This window comes from Adiantum capillus-veneris, chromosome 28 (assembly GCF_014529385.1).
Source record: "Adiantum capillus-veneris isolate H3 chromosome 28, ASM1452938v2, whole genome shotgun sequence".
NCBI lineage: Eukaryota > Viridiplantae > Streptophyta > Polypodiopsida > Polypodiales > Pteridaceae > Adiantum > Adiantum capillus-veneris.
Window position 1 is genome coordinate 83,963,282 of NC_140958.1, and position 21,948 is coordinate 83,985,229.

The 21,948-nt window shown below is 41.9% G+C and overlaps 1 protein-coding gene and 1 pseudogene across 2 annotated transcripts; both read right to left on the reverse strand.

Annotated features, from left to right (window-relative positions):
- Positions 1-3,578: 3,578 nt before the first annotated feature.
- LOC147420785 (uncharacterized) lies at positions 3,579-6,928 on the reverse strand (annotated as a pseudogene). Its single transcript, XR_015187027.1, has 2 exons — positions 5,555-6,928; positions 3,579-4,691 (listed from the first exon to the last, which is right to left on the reverse strand). The product of XR_015187027.1 is annotated as an uncharacterized LOC147420785 (transcript).
- A 157-nt stretch (positions 6,929-7,085) lies between these two features.
- Positions 7,086-8,785, reverse strand: LOC147420786 (uncharacterized). Its single transcript, XM_086504991.1, has one exon. The coding sequence runs from the start codon at positions 7,434-7,436 to the stop codon at positions 7,098-7,100; it is 339 nt and encodes a 112-aa protein (XP_086361117.1). The 5' UTR covers positions 7,437-8,785; the 3' UTR covers positions 7,086-7,097.
- Positions 8,786-21,948: the final 13,163 nt, after the last annotated feature.

Consider the following 21,948-nt stretch of genomic DNA (forward strand, 5'->3'; position numbering starts at 1 on the left):
GGTTATTGTTAATTTTATTTCTGGTTATGATCAAAGTGGTTATATTGGTCGGTTATGGTTTTAAGTTATGGTTATGCTTTTAAGTTATGGTTATGGTTCGTTATGGTCATTGGCCTTAAATCTCATGTGAGATCCTACATGCATAGCATGTAGGAGACGTATATATGATATATATTTTTTGAAAAGTTTATGTAAAAACAAAGGGAACTCTGTCGAAATTTCTACGGGAGCACGATTGATTTTGGTGCTTCTCTCTTTCTTGGGCACAGGGCAGGAAGTTTTGCTGTGGTGGCTGTGTCCATCTTTTTACTGGGCACACGCCAGGCTACCTTCCCTCTGTCCAAGAATTTTTTTTTCTGTTATGGTCGTCGATATCTGCGTCTATATCTGCGTCTATAACATCGTCCATATCTACGTCGCAAATAAAGCCTTTCCACGCCGATATCGACGCAAATAGCGACAGTTTCACAGGGACGTAGATATCGACACAGATTATCGACGTGGGGCGTCGATATCTACGTCGATGACACCTTTTTTTGTTGTAGTGAACATAGAAATCAAAAGCCTTTTTAATGCCAAAAACTTCCACATAAACATTCTTACAAACTCCCAAACACCTAGCCTTGCTATTATTTGCCATTTTCACTTTGATTTCAGACGTCTCATGGATGTGCATGCTTAGTCTTTGCATAAGTTCTTCTGTCATAATGCAAATTTGTGCACCCCCATCCACGAGACCCTTCTTAACTAGTTTTCCCTTGATATAGCAATCTAGCAAAGGTGTAATATCCTCATCCATTTGTGCATGTGCAATTTGATGACAGACACATATTCTTTTGTCCTTCTCCTAGTGCTAATTGCCTTTGTTAACTCCCTCCTAACTTGTGGGTACAATGCAAGAAATTGGGGCCATGATATGCTTGGACCCTTACCACTCATGTCCTCCATAAGGTTGTAGGGAGCCATACCATGTCCAAGATCGAGGGAATTCTTGAAGGTTGATGCGACACCGAGTCCTCTTGCCCTCCTTGGTTTCCTTTGTTTTCTTTCCTCGTCCATGGTCACTTTTGTGATGTGACACCTTCCCTTTCCTTACCTTTCTCACGCCCAGGTTTGATGCCATTTTCATCAATGTCATCCTCTTTGGATTGTGTGACTTCTACGACACTAACATCTGGGTCAAGCAATGGTGGTACTCCCTCTACTTCTCGTGGTGGAGGTCGAGCAGCATTTGGTCGCTGCAAGAGCATTGGTTGTTGACTAGTGCCTTCACCTGCATTCAATACTGGATAATTCAAGTTAGGCCTCCCTGGCTCCCCCCGGGGCCAAGGACAATTATACATCCCATGCCCAGATTCACCGCAATTCCAACATTACAAGACTCGCCTTGGTCATGGCTCTCTCTCCTCGGGCTTCTTGGCTTGTCCCCTTGGACCTATGGCTTGTGCAAGGTGAATTGACATGTTGTTCAAAGATTCATTTAACCTCTCAATGAGATCAGCCGTTACCTCCGGAAGCTCCCTTGTCCTTGTTGTCGATGTTGGAAGGGAGGGTTCTCTTTGTGTATTTGAACTTTCTCCCTCCTCGAAACACATCATCTTCCTTACCTTTTGGGTTTCCCTACGCTCAGCATTTTCATAAGTTGGTTCTTTTGCCTCGACCTTGATCCTTAATGGGGAATGAGTCCTCCAATGAATCTCTCCTTCTTAAGAAATTCTGCACCATCTCCCGGGTTAGGCAAGCTACGCAATCAAAGAGTCCATAAATGAGTGAACTCTTGTCTATACTCATAATAATCACTTAAACATTTTTGCTCTAGGAAAGTGATATCTCACCACAATTTATGGGTGTTAAGAGGTTGGCCAAATTGAGCTTGAAATGCCTCAATTACCCTAGGAAACGCAACCCTTATCTCTTCACTAAGTCCTTGAAACCATGTATCAGCATCACGTTGAAGGACAACTTGAAACACCCCTAACCTTTCATCATCTATGAAGATACAATTGATGTGTAAGGCCATTTGAAAATCTGCACGAAATAGATCACGATCCTCTCCATGTTCCCCAAAGAAAAGAGGATATCCCGACATTTGCCTGTTCATAGCCATGATTAGAGTGCACGAAAATCTTACAAAGGAACCCTTGACTTCTACCACAAAAGAACCAAAGTGAAGTGATCAAGGAGTGTGGGTGCTGCAGGATTCTCACATTCAAAGACCACAGGTCCTTCGTATCTGATAGAATTCCGCTCCTCCTCGTAAACCCAAGCGTGAAGCACGTTCCTCCCTTGAGATTCAAAATCAAAAGGTAGCCTATTTATCACACCACCAAGGAACACTCTAAAGCTTTCAAGTCAAGTCAAGATACTCTTATCTCTGGATAAGAGTCGTCAAATCCCCACTGCAAAAGGATCCTCGAAGTGGAGAGGACTACTTGTTTCACTGCTCCTAGCACACGAGCTGCTTGGATAAAAGAAAAGTCCTCAAATGTTCCTTCTATGTCCAGACTGAAACAATCAAGGTGCAAAACTTCTCCTTGAATAGTGATGTAATCCCTATTTCTAGGAAGCCTTTCAACTATGTTTTGGCCTAGTTCTGAACCTAATCTATCCATGGATGTGAGGATTCATGCCTACAAATGAGATGCAAAATAACCTAAATGTTCATGAAATTTTTCTCAATTAGAGTAATATGAAAACATGCACATCAAAAGATATATTATAATCAATGAGTGGTAAGATTATAGGTAGTGGAGATTGTAGAATTTCTCCTAAGGCCTCCGCTCCAAACAAGAAAGCTATACGTTGTTGAAAATGAATTTTTCTACTTATACAAGCATTTATCCTAATATTTTTCATGAAGTCAAATGGATGCACAATGGGTCCATTATTCATTCCTACAAATAACTATGTTATGCTTGGATGGATTCTTTGTAAGTGCAAGTGTAAAGAGTTGATTTGTACAAACTACACTCAAGCCTTAAAAGATATCTATAGAGATGAGAGAGGTCCTCCGTAGGGGCGCCAAAATTGAGGCGGTCCGGGGCAAACAGCAAGGAAGTGGCCTCTAAGCACCACCTAGGCTCCCGTGTCGTTCAAAAAAAAAATGGATGGCCAAAAGACCAAACCAAACCCACACAAAACCAACACAAAGGGCACCACCTAACTATAATGAGTTAGACATATCAAAACATGAACATCACACTTGAGCTTACACACATCTTTGTACGACCATCCCCATCATACATCCTAACATACCAAATGGAGACTTACCTGCGATAATTCATGAAACAAACTCACAAAGGCACTAACACTTGAGCATAAATAGACACACGCACATACACAATCACAAGACAATTGATGATTGTGTTACTCTAGTGATGGATCTCCAATCCAACCTCAACCTAGACCAACAAAGTACCACCAATGCTCAACACCATCATCAACAAAAACTCTCAAAGGAAAATACACAAGTGTTACCACAACTAGACGTTTCCAATTGTTGCGGCAAGCTAAAGAAGATTCCAAAATGAGCACCAATTTGTGAATTGTCAAGAGATTTAGGAGATAATGAGAATATGTGTGCCCAAATCCAATTGTTATAGATAGATAAGTAGACCATACAAATGGAGAGCCTAGCCCTGGCGATTATCTCTACATCAGGACTTGACACGAGGGCTTCCTCACACACTTAAGTAGCTAAAGCTCTTCTTCTCTCAATTGATAAGCCCCCAAAAAGTGATGTAGAAGTGCTCTACTTATAGCATTTCCAAGTGGATTATCTCTAGGCATAAGTATGCTTATTTGTGTGGCTATTCTTTATATGGTGGGACTACTTTGTCTTCTCTATTTACATTGAGTGAAATAGGGAGAAGAGAAATAACTTATAGGGTTGAATGGAGGTGTTTCTATCTACATGGGGTCTCCATTTTTTTAAGGCGAAATTGGACGGGCAAATTGCATACAAGTTAGTAGTTAGTGAGTTAGTAGTTATAATATTTACAAGTGAGGCACAAACGTACAAATAGTGATTTTATGGAATGGATATATACAAGGATGAGTTTGAAAGGATAAGAAACCTGTTATTACTACTCGCAACGCCTTGTCGTTTGCCGCTCCAATGCTTGATCCGTGGCGAGGTTTTGTCGGCTTGCGTAATTAGGGTGCTTGTGGGAGATTAAGTTGATGAAGAAGATGCACACAATCAGTTTTTTGCTGATGTTTAAGATTTTTTGGAAAAAGAGATCAATCATATCTCTTCATTGATAATTACTAGGTAGGTAGTTAGGGTAGATGATTGTTTAAAGCTTTCATGGAAGGTATGTAAGAGTGGAGGTGATAAGGATTACTTGTACTTAGAGGGGGGAGAGAGTGTTTGCAAGTTTGAATAGAATGGAGATAGAAATGAGAGTTTGTGTGGGTGAAGAGGAGAGTGAGGGTGAAGCATTTTGGACCAAGACAGTAAAACTCCGGTGCACCAAAATGCCCATAAAATTTCGTTCAAAGCTCCAAAAAATGCAAAATAATTTTTTCCCAAAAACCTCAGTTCATGAGCTACAACTTTGTAGTTTTGTGCAAAGTCCAACTCGGAGTGGAATCATACATGAAAATTCGCCCAAAAACATGTGTCTTTTTCTCCCTCTCAAAGTCTTCCAAGTGGGGTCTTTGGTTGTTGAACTTGCATATATTCCAATCTGTGAGGCATGAGGGCATCACATGGACCCTTAATAATGCTCCATTGAGTCCATGAAAAATTATTATTGAGTTTGGTGATGATATGCATGATAACAAGTGTATGAGCTAAGGTGCATGATTACAGTAATAAAGTATAAATAATATGTATATAAAATATAAAAATAAGATAAAATAAGATAATATACAAAAGAGGTATGCTAAAATATATATTGTTATATTTTCTTACAATAGGTGGAGTGAAAAAATAATATTTACAATTTTACACAATGTGAAAGGAAAAAGTACACTGTAGTTAACTAGTGTGAAGAAAAAATTGGAATCTCATGGATAAATAAAATAGAAATATATAAATGAATAAATACACTCTCTTGAGATGTAAATAAATATAAAATTTACAAAAATCACTATACCGTAAAAAAACATGACACACACCTAGTGAATTAGTAGGTGGGTAGGGAAAAAATACTCACACCTAGTTACATAAAAGGGGATGGGAAAAAATATGTGTGATTTTTAAAAAAAAATATAAAATCACACTCTTAATATCTATGCCCTTTAAAACAAAGGAAAAAAAATTATTTACATAAATACTAAGGACAATAATAATTTTTTGGATCCAACCCTACTTAGGTAATTAGTAAGGGTGGAGTTCTATGGTTAGGATACACTTTAGAGAAATATACACATTTATGAGCACACCATATCCACTATAGCGTGGTATCACAAATGAAAAAAAATAAGGTATGTACAATCTTTGAGTTAGCACGTGGGTAGAGTTAAAAAGTTAGTAGTGATGGAGCGAGGCTAAAAATGTGAAATTTTTAATAGGAAAAAGCAGCTATCAATAGAAAGAAACACTTGCCTTTTCAACTAGAGAGTGCTCCATCTCTGTGTACCCGTCTCCTGGTTGCATCAAATAGTTGTCCAATGTTCCCGTCATTTGCCTCCAAACTACCATTCCTGGGCTTCTTGCACTCCCATAGGTCGATCATCTTCAACTGTACCATTATTGCCCAATCCCTCATTGAGCATTTATGCTCAACCATAGCATTATTTAGAGAATCTATCATTGCATAAGAAGAAACTGATAGATACTATATATACAAGAGCTAGATAAATAGCAGTAAATAGATAGAGAGAGATTCATTGGCTGTAGCACCCGCCCGGATCAAATGGAAAGCCATAGACTCTCCCAATTGTGATGCAAACTCCACCAGGATCAATTACATGGCATTGAGCACAGCCATGCATCCATAATATTTGCATATTCAACCATTTTTTTGCACCTGTAAACCCAAAAACAAGCCTCATGCAGCTTGGAATACCATCGATCTTTAGCTACCTGTATCCATACGCCGGCTTCATATACAAAACAAGCTTGTAAACCAACATGTGAAGCATCTCCACCATACACCATGATTTTCTCACATGCTAGAGAGCTCTTCATAGCATACCTCTCATCATGAGAACTTTGCAAACCATGCAAAACTACCTGTAAAGCAACTTTCAAAAGCATGTCAATCAATAGCATAACCCCCACCTTTGGCAAACTGTCTTCCATTACCACTGCTTCATGAAGAACAAAGCCTACCTGCTTCTCAAACATACCCTTTGTTGTAGGTACTTCAAATGGCATACACTCTATACATGACTCACCATACCAATCTTCGTCCACCATAGCTTGTGATACTTCATCTTCAACCACTTCAGGTGAGAGAAAATCGGATTTCTCAATCATTAGCTCTTGAATGTCAACCTGCTCTTCTAGGACTGCTTCTACAACCATATCATCGACTAAGAAAGAAAGAAATCCATTATCTATCACCTCGTTCTATGGTACGGTGAGATCATCCACACCTTCTGGAATGCACTGCCGCTCTTCAATACAATTGGTAGGGCGAGGTTGCTCAACCCCATGCCTAGCTTCTTCCTGTATAGCTTCGACCATCGCTTTGTCAACATCTTCAAACTTTTCCTGCGAGCTTTGATCCATAGCTTCATTTGATTCTTCATGCATACACTCTTTGGCTAGGACCGCATCCTTGCTAGCAGGGCTAGCAAACTCTTGTACAGGAGCACACCAAACTGGAGGTACAAATTGAAATGAATGACCAGAATGGCTTACCAATGGCAAAGCAGCTACCTCTTTGATGCTTGAACTCCCCTTTGGCTTCATGGCATGACGCAACTCCATTGTTGAGCTATATCCATAGTCTGTCGGCTTCAACAAACCCATCTCCAGCTTCTTCTTTGCTTTCCTGCTCTTTTTCAAGTGGCTAAGTAAAAGATTTGCGCATAGTCCTCCGCACCACCACACGTGACCTTCTCTATGATTCGTGGATGCAAGCAGGCTAGAAACTGTTCTCGCTTGAAATGATCTCCATTTCGCACACATGTAATAGTAGCTAGTCTCTCCCAAATAGACTCAAATTTACCCAAAACAAAGCAAAATCTTCACTTACATCCTGCTTTAGCTTGCTCAATTTCTTACCCAAGTCTGATGGAGAAACCCGCTTCCAAAAAGCTTCAATAAACCGCTTGCGAATCTCTCTTAGCGACTGCCGATCTGCAGCCTTCAATCCTTCAAACCAGCAGGCTTTGGCTTTTCCTTGCAGAACCAATGGTAGTGTATTCAATTTGGATTCATCTCCACAAATTCTCAATTGCAATAGATATAGCTCTAGATCGGAAAACCAATTCGCAGCCTCTTCTTCTATAGCAAGCACCAAGTCAATATCATGCATTATCTTCAGGCTTTAAAACTTCACCGAGAGCAATCAGTAGGTCCTCAGTGGGGGTACCACTGATGAAAAGGAGAAGTAGGAAGAAACCCAGCACACTCTACACTGCCTCTCTATAGCCCAGGATAAATTCCGCACCCCTAACCACACAGATTCACACACACACACACACACACACACTCACTTTTTGAAAACTTCCAATGCACAGGCTCACCTACTAGCATTCTCGACCATACACAATCACTCCTGAACACCCACACATAATTGACCTAGTAACACACCACCACACTCTTGCATCACTTCTCTCTCATACTAACTGTTTGCACTATCTCTTCCCTTATCTCTCTGGACACACACAAAAAAAAAGACCCGGAGCCAACGCTACCACGGGTTAAATGGCACAAGACGAGATGGAAGAATAGATCAAAGACAAACACTCAAATAAAATCAGAAGTAATAACTCCATCATAACAACTTCAGGCATGACGGCGGCATAGGTAATATATTTGTGCATGCTTTAGAGCACCTCTGCTTCAAATCAATTTGGATGGATGGCTTCCTATCCACCCCTGGCCACAAATCAGCCACCCTCTCGCTGTCCTTGGCCTTGGTTTGATCTACAGAAGCTCGGCCACTATGGCCACCCCTTCATCTCTTGCTCGGCCAGACCCTTGTCACCTTGGTTTTGATGGGCTGCAGCCCTCGCGGCCTCTGCACATTGATGGGCCCCGACTGCTTGCAACCACTTGCGGCTTTTAGCCCACATGCAGACAACGCCCCCCCTTGATCACACTACAGGTGCTCCTCCTCAGCCCTGCTCTGTAGTACTCGGAAGCCCCTCCACAACTGGCCTGCCCCAAGTCACCCTATTGGTGGCTTCTCTCTTGTTCCCGCCCCCCGTCACCTCACTTTCAGGCCCCCACCATGCAGCGCTGTGATCTTCCGCTTCTGTCTTGATTAGCCTTCGCAACCCCCAATCTCTTGCACGTCAGCCCGCCTTCATGGCCTCGCCTTATGCTGCCCCTCCTATGACTTCTACGGCCTCCTGCAGCAACCCGATTTCCCTCTAAGTTGCGCCACCTCCTCGGTTTCCTCCCCAGGCAGCCCTGTTCATTTGCTTCTGCACAAGCCGGCTCCCCAGTCTCGACTTGGCGACCTTGCTCTCGGCTCTGGCTGCCGCCTATGCTGCTCCTCCTAGTGATGGCGTTTTCACCCCAAGTCAACCTGCCATCTCTTGGCTTTCCAAACCTCAAGCAGATAGCGTCCTTGAGTCTCTCCTCCTTCCTGGCATGCCACCCCTTCTATTCCTGGTCGCCATGCTCTCCATACAGATGGCACTCCCTCTCACCTGATCCCATTGCATGCTACCCCCAATCAGTAACTGACCGTGTTTTCCTCTCCATGCAGTCCTCTTTCTCCTGCAGTCGGTCAAATGACAACCCCACACTCCTATGCCTTGTTGGCGTTGTCATCCCGCCATGCAGCTTGCCATTTTTTATTTTTTACTTTTTTAACACCACTTTCACACCCCGCTTCATATTTCGGATAGCCCAGTTGAAAAGTCTGATGCGGTCGACGCCATATGGAGTTTTTAACACCATTGCACAAATTGAAGTTTCTGTTTTGCAAGCACCAAGGCGCTACCTCCCACACTGAACATAAAATTCCCCGTAATGGTGACTCTCGACCAATGAGATTTTTGCTCGGAATAAATGGCATCAACCGTGATCATAGAGAATCTGGAGCCGAGCTACTAGCCCTCTGTCTTCAAGCATTTAAAGAGCTTTGAAACCGTCATAATGGTGCCGTCATTTTGCAACATTATCACACGATCTGATAGAGTTATCCATCATTCTCTATTACCTTTGAGCATCTCGACCAATATGGTGGAAAGCCATCCTGACTCTGTTAGAAGCCACATTTGGCATACATATCCCCGCAAGTAGAGTCTTCTGCAAACATCTTGCTTCAAATCCCATATCATAAATCCCACAACACCTGTATCCAACACTCCTTGTCCTGCTCCCAACCTTGTGATATCACCATTTGATTTTGTCACCTTTGCCGTTTCAACTAGAGAGTGCTCTGTCTCTGTGTACCCGTCTCCTGGTTGCATCAAATACTTGTCCATTGTTCCTGTCATTTGCCTACAAACTGCCATGCCTGGTCTTCTTGCACTCCCATAGGTAGACCATCTTCAGCTCTACCAACGCTTCTACAGGAACATCAATTACATAACTATACCCTCAATGATGTTCGATATTTTTCTGTAATGGCCATCCAACATATTATAATCTCGGTAAACAGACGTACAAGAGAGGAAGGGGTGAGAGCTGAAGAGTTTAAATACGCTCGCATTAGCAAAATGACACAGCGCTACAATCAGACTCAAGAAGACGTTTGAAATATGCAAGAAGCAATAAATCAATATTATGCGGGCGCCGCAAAAGTAGAGGAATGGGCTACACATCGACGGCAAGAGAAAGAACAAAGGGAAGCTTCACAAGTGCAAGATGCATGGGAAGCCATGGAAGAGGCCCATGATTTTGAACGACAAAGGATGCCCGAGACCAGCGTCCCCAGAGGCAGAAGTAGTAGCAAACAAGAGCAGAGGGCAGGGGAGTGGTGGCAGCAACCAGGGGAGAGGGCAAGGGACCAATGGTAGCAACCGAAGGAGAGGACAGGGGACCAATGGCACAAACCGGGGGAGAGCACAATAGCAGGGAAAGGGAGAAATAACTTGTATAAATCTTGACAGAAACAACACAGTTTGTAAAATTTTGAGACCATGAAAAGTGAACATTTTTTAAACATTGTTTGACCGCCACAAAATGGCTTTGTATTAGTCATTTTGAAGAGTACATCATGGTTTGCATGGCATCAAAGCTCATTACGTGCACAAGGTATGTGACCTAGCTTTCGGTGCAAGCAATTAAGTGAAGTGTATTTGTGAGTGACTTCTTGCACAATGTTGTTTTCTCTTTGCGTCTTGGAATCTGAAAAGAAGAAAAAGTTAGATTCTATCTTAATGTATTAAAGAAAATCAAAATTCATCCATTTAGCAAGGACCTTTCTATTGTTGAGACTAAATACATACAATTCCGACAAAAGTGGAAGTTCTTCACGTGTAAGATCTACCTTGAGTTGTGTAAGAGTTGTGCATGACATTGTCTCCATTGCAGTAAGTAGGTTGTCTCGAAAGTAGAGCTCCAATGATAAAGGTTTGTTCTCGAGGCTAGACTTTGTATCTTGGTTAAATGAAATAAGCTGCCCACTAAGAAGATGATATCTAAAATAGTAAAAGGACACTATGCAATTTTGAGAGCTTATAATGAACTTGCAAATTATGGACTTCTTTTGCAAAATACAGATATTGCTCTGTGATTGTTTCCTATCCCAATTATCATCTAAAAAGTCCAAACAGCTCTCAGACTTGAAAATGAACATTGTTGCGGTAGTTCTTATTTGCTCATCAAAGAAAAAATCTACAAACACTTCAAGAGACATAAATAGTGCGAGCCGAACTATATTTGTGGCAATTGAATACTTGAGGGACTTTTGTATATCCTGAAACAACTTATTCCTAAAGCTTTAACTAGTTTGCAAACCTGGCAAAGACCAATCCTTGTTGTCAAAGGATGGAAGTGACAAAGGAGCTACACGACCCCAACCAATGGAAGTTCTCGGTTCCACATATGAAATATCATAAAAGAATATTCCATTATCTGTAAGTTCCTTGTGTTGTCTTCCTTGGTACATTTGTTCACCAATAAATGCATAGGAAGCATAAAAAATCCCAACTATGCTCTCAATTGGTTGCCAATTTGTCCTATTCAATGGATAAATATCTGAAACATACCAAAGATGATATCCACTACTTAACCTTTGAATATAATCATATACTAAGTGAGATGCTCAAAATAACTTACAGTTCGGTCGATGCCTTGGAAAACTTGGAGGAGATGTTTGCAACCTTAAGTCTGCATGCTGGAAAGCATGTTGCATGTTGCTTTGTGCACACACTTTAAACTCTTTAACTTGTCCCTTGAAAGCCTCCACAAAATCATTGCGTTGCCTCCTCTTCCTCCTCCTAGCTTGTAGTAGAACCCAACTTCCGATAGTTATTCGCGATGATATCCATGCATGCTTGATCATCTGTAGTATAATTGTTAAGAATCCTAACAGAATCAATGGTAGTGCTAGGCCTTCGATAAGTAGTCATGGTGTGCACTAGAATACACAGAAATGTTAGTGCAAATATGAAAAAGGGAAGAAGTTTTGAGAGGGAAGTAGAGCTACTCAAAGTCATATTTGAGCGGGAACATAGATACTAGATAGAGTCTTCAATGAAACTTTTGAAATTCCTCGGTACAAAGTTAGTACGACTTATGGAATTTATGTCTTGAAAGCGTGAAATTGTGCAATTTCATGAACAAAAATAATATTTTCTCCGTTTTTTCTAAAAGAGCTTGGCTCCAAAATGTCGATTTTCAACGTAACGTTAGCCTCTTCCTCATTGGTTGAGCGCCACTCTCTCTCTAGAACTGAAAGGCCCAAAAGTGAGTCCAACTTTCTCCTAATGCACACCGTCCGAAGATTTATTCTCCTCATGCCATGATGCTAGGGCGGCCATAGACTTACATTCGAAGAAATGATTGATGCGAGGAAGCATAGAAAAATGTTGCAAAACCTTTTGCGGAATTTTTGTTCCATGGAGATCTACTCAATATCTCTCAGGATCACATTTCGGACACTTCTCCATGTCTATGTATTCCCCTATGAAAAGAATGCAGCCATTAGGACAAGCGTGAATTGAATTGTAATCCATCCCTAAGTTTTGCAAGATCTTTCTTGCTTCCTCTCTATAATCTAGCATCACATTATCAGCTGGCAATATGTGCTCTTTGAGCAATCTACACAACGAAAGAAATGTGGTACACTTGTGTAAGTAATCTATCATATCATTATACATCTAGAGTTTTTTATTAAAGTAAACACATTGTAATATATCACGTGAAAAACGCTGTGACGCTAGTGTCACTCCATCTAAACTTTGCCTGCATTTTGAGAAGAACCAGGAGCACCTTCAATCTAGACACACGTGCTCCTTCATACAATGGCGTATCGGCGTCACTTTTCATATCATTATAGATAAGCCTTTCTAAATCTATGATCGTCTCGATCATTTCATCGATCTTGGGCTCAAAGATTGCCTCGTTGGGAATGTGGTCTGCATGATCATCCTCCGAGCTGTCTGAGGCTACATCTTGTGGCCTCACGTATACTGCTTGACCGAAGCGCCTGCGAACACGTCTATTGGGTTGCAAAAGATTGTTGCCTATTGGCCAGTGTCAAAGTCCAACAAGTTATAATTGGAAACAACTCGATCTATAATAGATGGATCGAACTCGCCAAATTCACAAACGTGCTACAAAGAAACGTGTCTTGTCCGTCGGACGGCATGCTTGCATTGATTACAAGGACATAAGATCCTTGTTGAGAGATATGTGTTTTGGTTGGACGGCCCCACATCCTCGTCACTACTCATAATGAAGGTAAAAACCTTATAGCCTGGACATAAATTTAATATTCTATTCGCATCCTCCGTCTTTTATCTCTCTCTCTCTCTCTCTCTCTCTCTCTCTCTCTCTCTCTCTTTCTTTTCACACTGTAAACTACCTCACATTCTCTAGTCATGTCCAATCCCCGCACACCTTGGTCAAGAGGTGCACAAAGATCAGAACCATCGGGTTATAATCTCATCTTTATTGGTCAATTCCTATATTTGTGGGTATGAGAAATCTACACACCCACGTCTACATGATAGTGCATGTAGTGGAAAAAACCCCTTTGCCTCTTCTCTAGCTGTATCAACTCACATCATCTTAACATCTCTTCACTGTAGATCTTTGTTCGAGGGATTACTTAGCACATTACATGTTTGCTTCCAATCTAAGTATCATGCCATTGGAATCTTTTCAACTTAAGGTCGCATCCCTAGAGAGGAAGAGAGGGATCACTGTTCGTCTAGCTCTAATTTTTACTGTAATCCCGAAGGTAGACTCTAATATAAGAACTCAATCCAAAATCTAATCTTAAATATAACCTAATTGAACATGTGGTGATTTGTGGCTAATTGAATATGGTTAGTGTGTGAGTTCATAGGTGTCAAATTCTGATGGGATTATACATATTGTTGTGTACCTAGTGTTTGCTCTTTGGTCAAAGCGCACCTTTATTGGCATGCATTAAAATCTAACCTAAATCTATTCTAATCTTAAATCGAACATAAATCTAGATCTAATCTAATCTTAAACTCAAAATAAACCTAAATATGATCTAAACCTAAATGTAATCTAATTCTAAATCTAATCTAATCCTAAATCTAACCTAAAGTAATCTAACTTAAATCTAAATTTAATTTAGTTAACCTTAAATCTTATCTTAATTTTAAATCTAAATCTAATCTAACACTATAAGAGGAGTTGTTGAAAACCGTCAACACTGCCGTGGAAAAACAAAGGAGAAAGGAGAGAAAAAATTGCGTGGGCGGCAATAACCGCGGCTACGAACACGGTAGTGGTTTGTCAGCAATAGGCGTGGTAATAATCGCGGCAATATACCCGCTGCTATTACCGCGACCTTTGTCTCTGTTATTACTGTATTTATTACCGCTAAACACCAGTTCAAAAATAAAGGTGCTCATTTGGGCCACCCACAAACGAGCACCTTTATTTTTGACCTACATAAAAACAATAAGACATCAATTGTTTTTGGAAAAGTATATAAAATACTAAAGAACTGAAATTGAATTTACTTTATCTTGACAATTAAAAATGTAGAAGATCGACTATTTTAAAAAGTTACAATAAAAAGTAAATAGTTGTATATACATTGTGCCACATTGGGACTTTACGAAAATTTTGACAAAACATTTTCTTATCTAATCCTCGTCGTCGTCCAGAGGCACGCATATTGGATCACTTTGACTCTACATAAACACAAACCAAATTAAACAATTATCCACAACTTAAAACAATTGACACAAAATTACTTGTTTAAACTTATCGCTTGTAGTGGTTCAACCGCCGCGTCGAACTGCTAGCGAGAGATGTGGTTGTTTTGAAACAACCATCACCAAGTATCAAATTCTCTATGTTTCTCTTGATACTTGACCATCTCTCTGGTTGGTCGAGAGAGAGTGACATTTTCCTAAGTTAGCAATAACAATACCAAATTATCAACTATAATCTTTACAATCAACGATCGATGCTATAATTCAAATAATATTACATATTTATCCATCCAAGCTCCCTTGCCTCCTGAGCCATAGTGCATGGGAGTTTTTCTTGCACGGGCCTCGCGTTGTTGTCTATATAATGAGCCCGTCGCAGCTTGATCGCTCTTCTCTTGAATTGCCCACTACCACTCCGCGTCTGCCATGTTGCAACCGCGGTAACTCCTGTCTCGATCTCTGACCTGGTTGGCTGTTGTGCGCCGCACATTGGACTTCTTGTTTTTTAGAAATGTCTTTATGTAGCCCTCCTACCATTGTTGTGAAAAACGTTACTCGGGGGTCTTTGGAAATCTAGCTAACAGAGCATCCTCAATGTACCATGCATGATCCGGCACTTGGTCTCTGAACTTTATAAAACAATTCTTATACGTTGAATGTATAAGAATTTGTAGATGGCATCGAAATGCCCTGCCCTGTGCTTTGCCGAAATCAACCTCCCCACCATATTTAACCCTGTAGTAGCGTCCATGCGTGTCTGGCACGAGTGCGTCAGTAGTTTCGTCCTCTGTGTCAGGGGCGGCACGCTCTGAAAGTGGGGACTCCGTTCCCTCACCACTACCAAAACATGAAAAACCACAAGATCCGCCGTCGGTTAATCTCTCACGGCACTCGCTGCCCTGAGACAAGCGTCGACGCGCGCTGCCAGAAGAAGTCCGTCAACGATGTTCTGGTGAAGATGGTGTGGAATGGAGTGGCGTAGGACTCTGTGATTCCATGAGAGTAGGACCCTATGATGCAAGGGGAGTAGGACCCTACAATGGAATAGGAGTAGAACGAATGGAAGGGAGAGTAGAGGGAGGTGCTATCGGTGAGAGGCTCTGTAGGAGTCCCTCCCTGACTCCCCCATGGTGTAGTTTGTGGAGAAATTCCGTAGGTCGCAAGCTGGTGTCGAGTGTAGTGGCGAAACAAATCCTCCATCGAACGGAGGTACTGCTCTCGTAAAGACATAGCCCGCTGTAAGTCAGGATCTATGACCGGTGCAGGAATCTGAGAAGGGTAGGTGTAGGATGGCCATGCGTGCAAATTTAAAAAAAATGCGATGACACTCATGGTTTATGGTTAACTACGTGGAAATATTATTTATTTCTTTGCTTATTCTCACTGACTCAAGACTCGGTCCACTGGAGGCGATGTCCACCCCGGGTGGGAGCCCACCTGAGATGTGAACCAACCAAAAGAAGAGCCAGCTAGCTGCTCCTCACCAGCCGGTCTGTCGTGAGACATCTACATTACAAAGAGAAATATAAGATTAAGCTTTTCACCCTACTCACTAATCTAAATATACGTACACAAGTATATTACCACGCAAACACGTAGATGCATATACATACTAGTAGACCTAAGTAGAGGCTACTAGTGCCAAAGGTCAACTGCACCTCTTTAAATATCATCGCAGTCTTAACCGTGGTAAAACCAAAGGTACCTTGTGGTAATCCATTCATGAGTGGATCAATGACCACAACGCCATGATTAAAAAAGGACTATACCCAAGAGGAAGCGTCTAACCTTCGAATGATATGCTCCCATACTTAGTGCCTACATACATGCATAAACAGATATATATGTACACACATATACATGTTAAGGTTGTAAATGTAGCCATTGTTTTATGTTGGCTACACCTAAATTCAACATCTAAGTGATCAATTCATCATAACATTACAAATCTAATGTAATGCAATAAGTAATTCTATTTCTCTCACTCTATCTCTCTCTCTCCATCCCAGAGTCATGTCTGCGCCTCCATGTAAAGCAAGCACTCTCAGAGATGAGAAGCCAAACATGGACGACATCTTCTGTCGAGGCATGGAGCTCTCGGCTAAGGTCATGGTGGCTTTGGACTTGGGCACCACTTTTTTAGGCTTCGCGTACATACATGCATAAACAGGATGTTCACACACATATATATGTTAAGGTTGTAGATGTAGCCATCGTTTTGTGTTGGCTGCACCTAAATTCAACGTCTAAGTGATCAATTGATCATAACATTACAATTCTCTCCTTGAGGATATATATATATTAGCATACAAACACGTAGAAAGATACACATACTAGTAGACCTAAGTAGAGGCTAGTAGTGCCAAAGGCCAACTGCACCTCTTTAGATATCATCGCAGTCTCAACCATGGTAAAACCAAAGTTACCTTGCGGTAATCCATGCATGAGTGGATCAATGACCGCAACACCATGATTAAAAAAGGACTATACCCAAGAGGGAGCGTCTAACCTTCGGATTCTATGTTCCCGTACTTTGTGCCTACATACATGCATAAACAAATATATATGTACAAACATATATATGTTAAGGTTGTAAATATATCCTAAGTGATCAATTGATTGTAACATTACAATTCTAATGTAATACAATAAGTAATTCTATTTCTCTCACTCTATCTCTCTCTCTCCATCCCAGAGTCATGTCTACGCCTCCATGTAAAGCAAGCACTCTCAGAGTGAAAAGCCAAACATGGAAGACATCTTGTGCTGAGGCATGGAGGTCTCGGCTAAGGTCATGGTGGCTTTAGACTTGGGCACCACTTTTTCGGACTTTGCGTACGTCCACAAAAGCGACCCCAGGGACCACGAACAGCTTCATTCCGTTATTGCAAAACATAGATCAGCATGTTTTACAAGTGCAACCCATTGTCTTCTACCTACACCCTCCAAGCTTGGGGATGGGCTGCCCTTCGCTTTCTCTTTCTTTCCCTCTCTCCCTCTACCTCTCTTTCTCCCTCTTTCCCTCTATCTCTCTCTTTCTTTCTCTCCCTCTTTCCCTCTCTTTCTTCTTCTCTCACTCTCTCTCTCTCTCTCTCTCTCTCTCTCTCTCTCTCTCTCTCTTTCTCTCCCTATCTCCCTCTTTCCCTCTCTATCTACTCTCCCTCTATCTCTCTCTCTCTTTCTCTCCTTCTCTATCCCTCTGTTTCCCTCTCTCTACCTCTACCTATCTTTCTCCCTCTTTCACTCTAACTCTCTCTGTCTTTCCCTCTCTTTCTTTCTCTCCCTCTCTTTATCTATCTCTCTTTCTTTCTCTCCCTCTCTATCTACTCTCCCTCTATCTCTCTCTTTTTTCTCTCCCTCTCTCTCTTTCCCTACCTCTTTCCCTCTATCTCTCTCTTTCTCTCCCTCTCTCTATCTACTCTCCCTCTTTCCCTCTCTATCTACTCTCCCTCTATCTCTCTCTTTCTTTCTCTCCCTCTTTATCTCTCTCTTTCTTTCTCTCCCTCTCTCCCTCTCTATCTCTCTCTTTCTTTCTCACCCTCTCTCTCTCTCTCTCTCTCTCTCTCTCTCTCTCTCTCTCTCTCTTTCCCTATCCATGTTTCCCTCTATCTCTCTCTCTTTCTCTCCCTCTTTCCCTCTCTCACTCTATCTCTCCCTCTCTTTATCTATCTCTCTTTCTTTCTCTCCCTCTCTATCTACTCTTCCTGCATCTCTCTCTTTATTTCTCTCCCGCTCTCTCTTTCCCTACCTCTTTCCCTATATCTCTCTCTTTCTCTCCCTCTCTCCCTCTATCTCTCTCTATCTCTACCTCTACCTCTCTTTCTCCCTCTTTTCCTCTTTCCCTCTATCTCTCTCTATCTCTACCTCTACCTCTCTTTCTCCCTCTTTCGCTCTTTCCCTCTATCTCTCTCTATCTCTACCTCTACTCTCTCTCTTTTCCTATCCCTATTTCTCTCTATCTCTCCCTCTCTCTCTCCCCCTCTACTCTCTCTCTACCTCTACCTCTATCTTTAAATCTCCCTATTTCCCTCTCTTTCTTTCTCTCCCTCTCTCTCTTTCCCTACCTCTTTTCCTCTATCTCTCTATTTCTCTCCCTCTTTCCCTCTCTTTCTCTATCTCTCTCTCTTTCCCACTCTCCCTCTATCTCTAACTCTACCTCTCTTTCTCCCTCTTTCCCTCTTTCCCTCTATCTCTCTCTCTTTCTCTATCCCTATTTCTCTCCCTCTGTCTCTCTCTCTCTCTACCTCTACTCTCTCTTTACCTCTACCTCTACCTTTAAATCTCCCTATTTCCCTCTCTCTCTCTCTCTCTCTCTCTCTCTCTCTCTCTCTCTTTATCTCCATCTATCCCTCTTTCTCTCTCACTCTCTTTATCTATTTCTCTCCCTCTCTTTAATTCGAGTGCCCGAATAGCTCGACGAGTGCCCGAACACCTCTTTACGACGGTGCACAGTACTCGGTGCTCCAAGTATCGTTGGAAGTACTCAACGTGCAAGAAAAATTCGGTTGGAGTAATGCAAGTGTTGATGCACTTCTTTTGTAAGTATAGAATGTGGTTTTTATATACTCTCTCCCTCTCTCTTTATGGTGTTGTCTTCTAGGAATTATACTAATACGCATGTTTGTTGTAGTTTGATGGGATAAATGTTGCTAGTTGATCACCACATGCATCTAGATCGTCGACGAGCTAGATCGTATGTCACTGCACTTGGAATGGAGTATGAGCGCATCCATGCATACATCAACGATTGCATGCTATAATGCAATGAGCATGCACATGCTACCTCGTCCCATGTGCGGGGAGGCACGATACAAAATAGGTGTGAGCGTTGCATGAAATATAGATTCCTCGCATCCAACACATGTTTAAGCAGGTCTATCGTGGATCTTCTTGCGTGGCACGTAAACCATCGCTCAAATGATGGAATGGCGCGTGTTCCTGTCGATTCACCTGCATGGAGGCACATCAAAACTCAATGAATAGAGTTTGAGTTGGAGCCTCGACACTTGGGGCTTGGGTTAGAAAGTGATGGTGTCAACCCCTTTGGCACTAAGTCTACTTCATGGAGCACTTGGCCTGTGGGGTGATCGTCAAGTACAATATTCCACCATGGGAGACAACCAAGAAGGGCAATATACTTCTTTCCTTGCTTGTGCCAGGGAAGTACAAAGTGTCAAATATTGACGTTTACCTCGAGCCCTCATCGAGGAGTTGGAGGAGTTATGGAGAGGCATTCCTGTTGTCGATGTCCCACTTGCAAAGGGGTAGAGAGAGGCTCAATTGAGGGGAATCCTTATGTGGACTATGCACCTCTATCCTAGGCTTGGAGAGATTTCTTGTAACCCCCTGTCCTCTCTCTCTCTCTCTCTCTCTCTCTCTCTCTCTCTCTCTCTCTCTCCCTTTAGCTCCCTTTATCTCACTTTAGTTCACTCATCTCTCGAACCATATGACATGTATGTAGGGTTGTCCACATGGGGCCACAATGCATGTCCTACTTGCGGGCCATCGTTGGTGACGGAGAGGCCAGATTCCTTTCGCAAGGTAATCTATCCAAACAACCATTGTTTCTTACCCCAAGGTCATAGCAAACACAAGGCTCCTCTAAAGCTCACAATGGCAGATTGGGAAACCATTTGGGAGGAACAACAACAACAATTTGGTCCCATATTGGAAGGACTTAAAAATACAACACCTCTTGGATCCCATGCACATATTCAAGAATTTAGGCAAAACACTATGGGACCACATTATTGGCAAGAAGGACTCTTTGGGTGCGAGGGAGGATTTAAGGCTTTTAAAATGTTTCCCCGCCTCTGCCACTCCACGGCGTGCCACAAATGGAAAGATTGTGCCTCCTAAAGCACCATGGATGCTAGCAAAAGAAGAATTAGACAAGGTGACGGGTACCATTGTCTCTATTCGCACACCAACATGATACATGAGGTCTCTAAAGGAGCTTTCACAAAAGCGAAGAAGGGTGGAAGCGTTCAATTGTATGGGTTGAAGTCCCACAATTGGCACAAGATGCTTCAGGTATTCTTCATACTCCCTATTCTATCTATAGTTTGTGTGTATGACTATCACTCACTTTCCTTTTCCTAATTTACATTGTAGTTCATTCTGTCGGTGAGTATATATGTGTATAAGTCGGGACAAGAAAGTCAGGGACGCTATTTTCAAATTAGGAGAGCTAGTAAGGTACACCACAAGACTCCACTCGACTACACCTTTTTTATGTACACAATAATTTCAACTAGCACTTAGTGTATCCTTGTGTGTTTTCTTGCAGATTTGTGAGCTCCAAGGAAATCAAAATAGATGCTATCCTTGCTGCTCAAACACTTGCAACAGAAACTGTGTGTGCCATTGAGGATGCATTTCCTCGATCGGTCTTTCTTAGTCAAATACACCTCTTGGTTCACGTGGTGGAGGAGATAGCTATATGTGGAGTAGTGCACGCACGATAATTGTTCTTCTTAGAGAGGTTTTTAAAGACTCTCAAAGATTTTGTGCGGCTACGGTCTTAACCAGAGGCATGTATGGCCAAAGGGTGGATTGTTCAAGAGGCATTTGTTTACATATCAGAGTATTTGGCACAAGTTGATCCTTCAATGCCTCGCATGTGGTCCGACGAGGAAGATTCAAGGATGACTTCACACTTGACAAGTGGAAAGGCGAAACTAATTAACATGGATATGAATCTATCCCGAGTGGTCGATAACTTTTGCATTCTCAATGCAAAGATTATAACCAAGTGGGTGGACTTGTGGACAGTGGCAAAGTCCAGGCGTTTTCAAGAGAGGGAAGCATGGAAACAAGCACATGGAGAAAGGAGGGCACCCCCAGTGCCTAGACACCTTGCATGTTTTCCAGATCTCATTAGTGTATAGTGGATTCATGAGAGAATGATCGAGGCAAAAGCGCACGGAGAAGACATCACCAACAAAGAATGGGAGTATGCACGAGGCTGCGTACCAAAGGTAGAGTACTCATATACCTAAAGCATATTGTCTCGCTATTTGTTGAAATTATTTTTAATATTTATTTGATAAATTAATATATTTTTCTATTTTGTAGTGCCTTTCCTTTAATTCTATGTGGTCAAAGGGTCGTCACTTCTGTACGTGCCTTCTTGACGAGAGTAGAACCACCATGGATTGTGCCATCATGGGCAACTTTGACACAAACGGTGATGAAGCCAGGTACTACGAAACTATTGAAAGGATACTAAAGGTTAATTTTAGAACCTTTCGTAGCTTCATCTTTGAGTGCGAGTGGTTTGCAAATGTGTCTAGACGACATGAGAATGGCCTCTACATGGTGGACTCTAGCGTGCATCACACAGGGAGGTATGACAATTTAGTTTTACCGCGCAATGGTGAGCAGGTGGGTGACATGTACATTTTTTATTCTTATTTACTTGTATCGTTAGTTATACCAATGTTACTCACTTTGAGATTCTATTTTATAGGTCCTCTATATCCCAACAATACACCAACC

What these genes read in the sequence shown, in the direction of transcription:
- LOC147420786 (XM_086504991.1), bottom strand. Translation starts at nt 7,436, where the DNA reads ATGCATGATATTGACTTGGTGCTTGCTATAGAAGAAGAGGCTGCGAAT.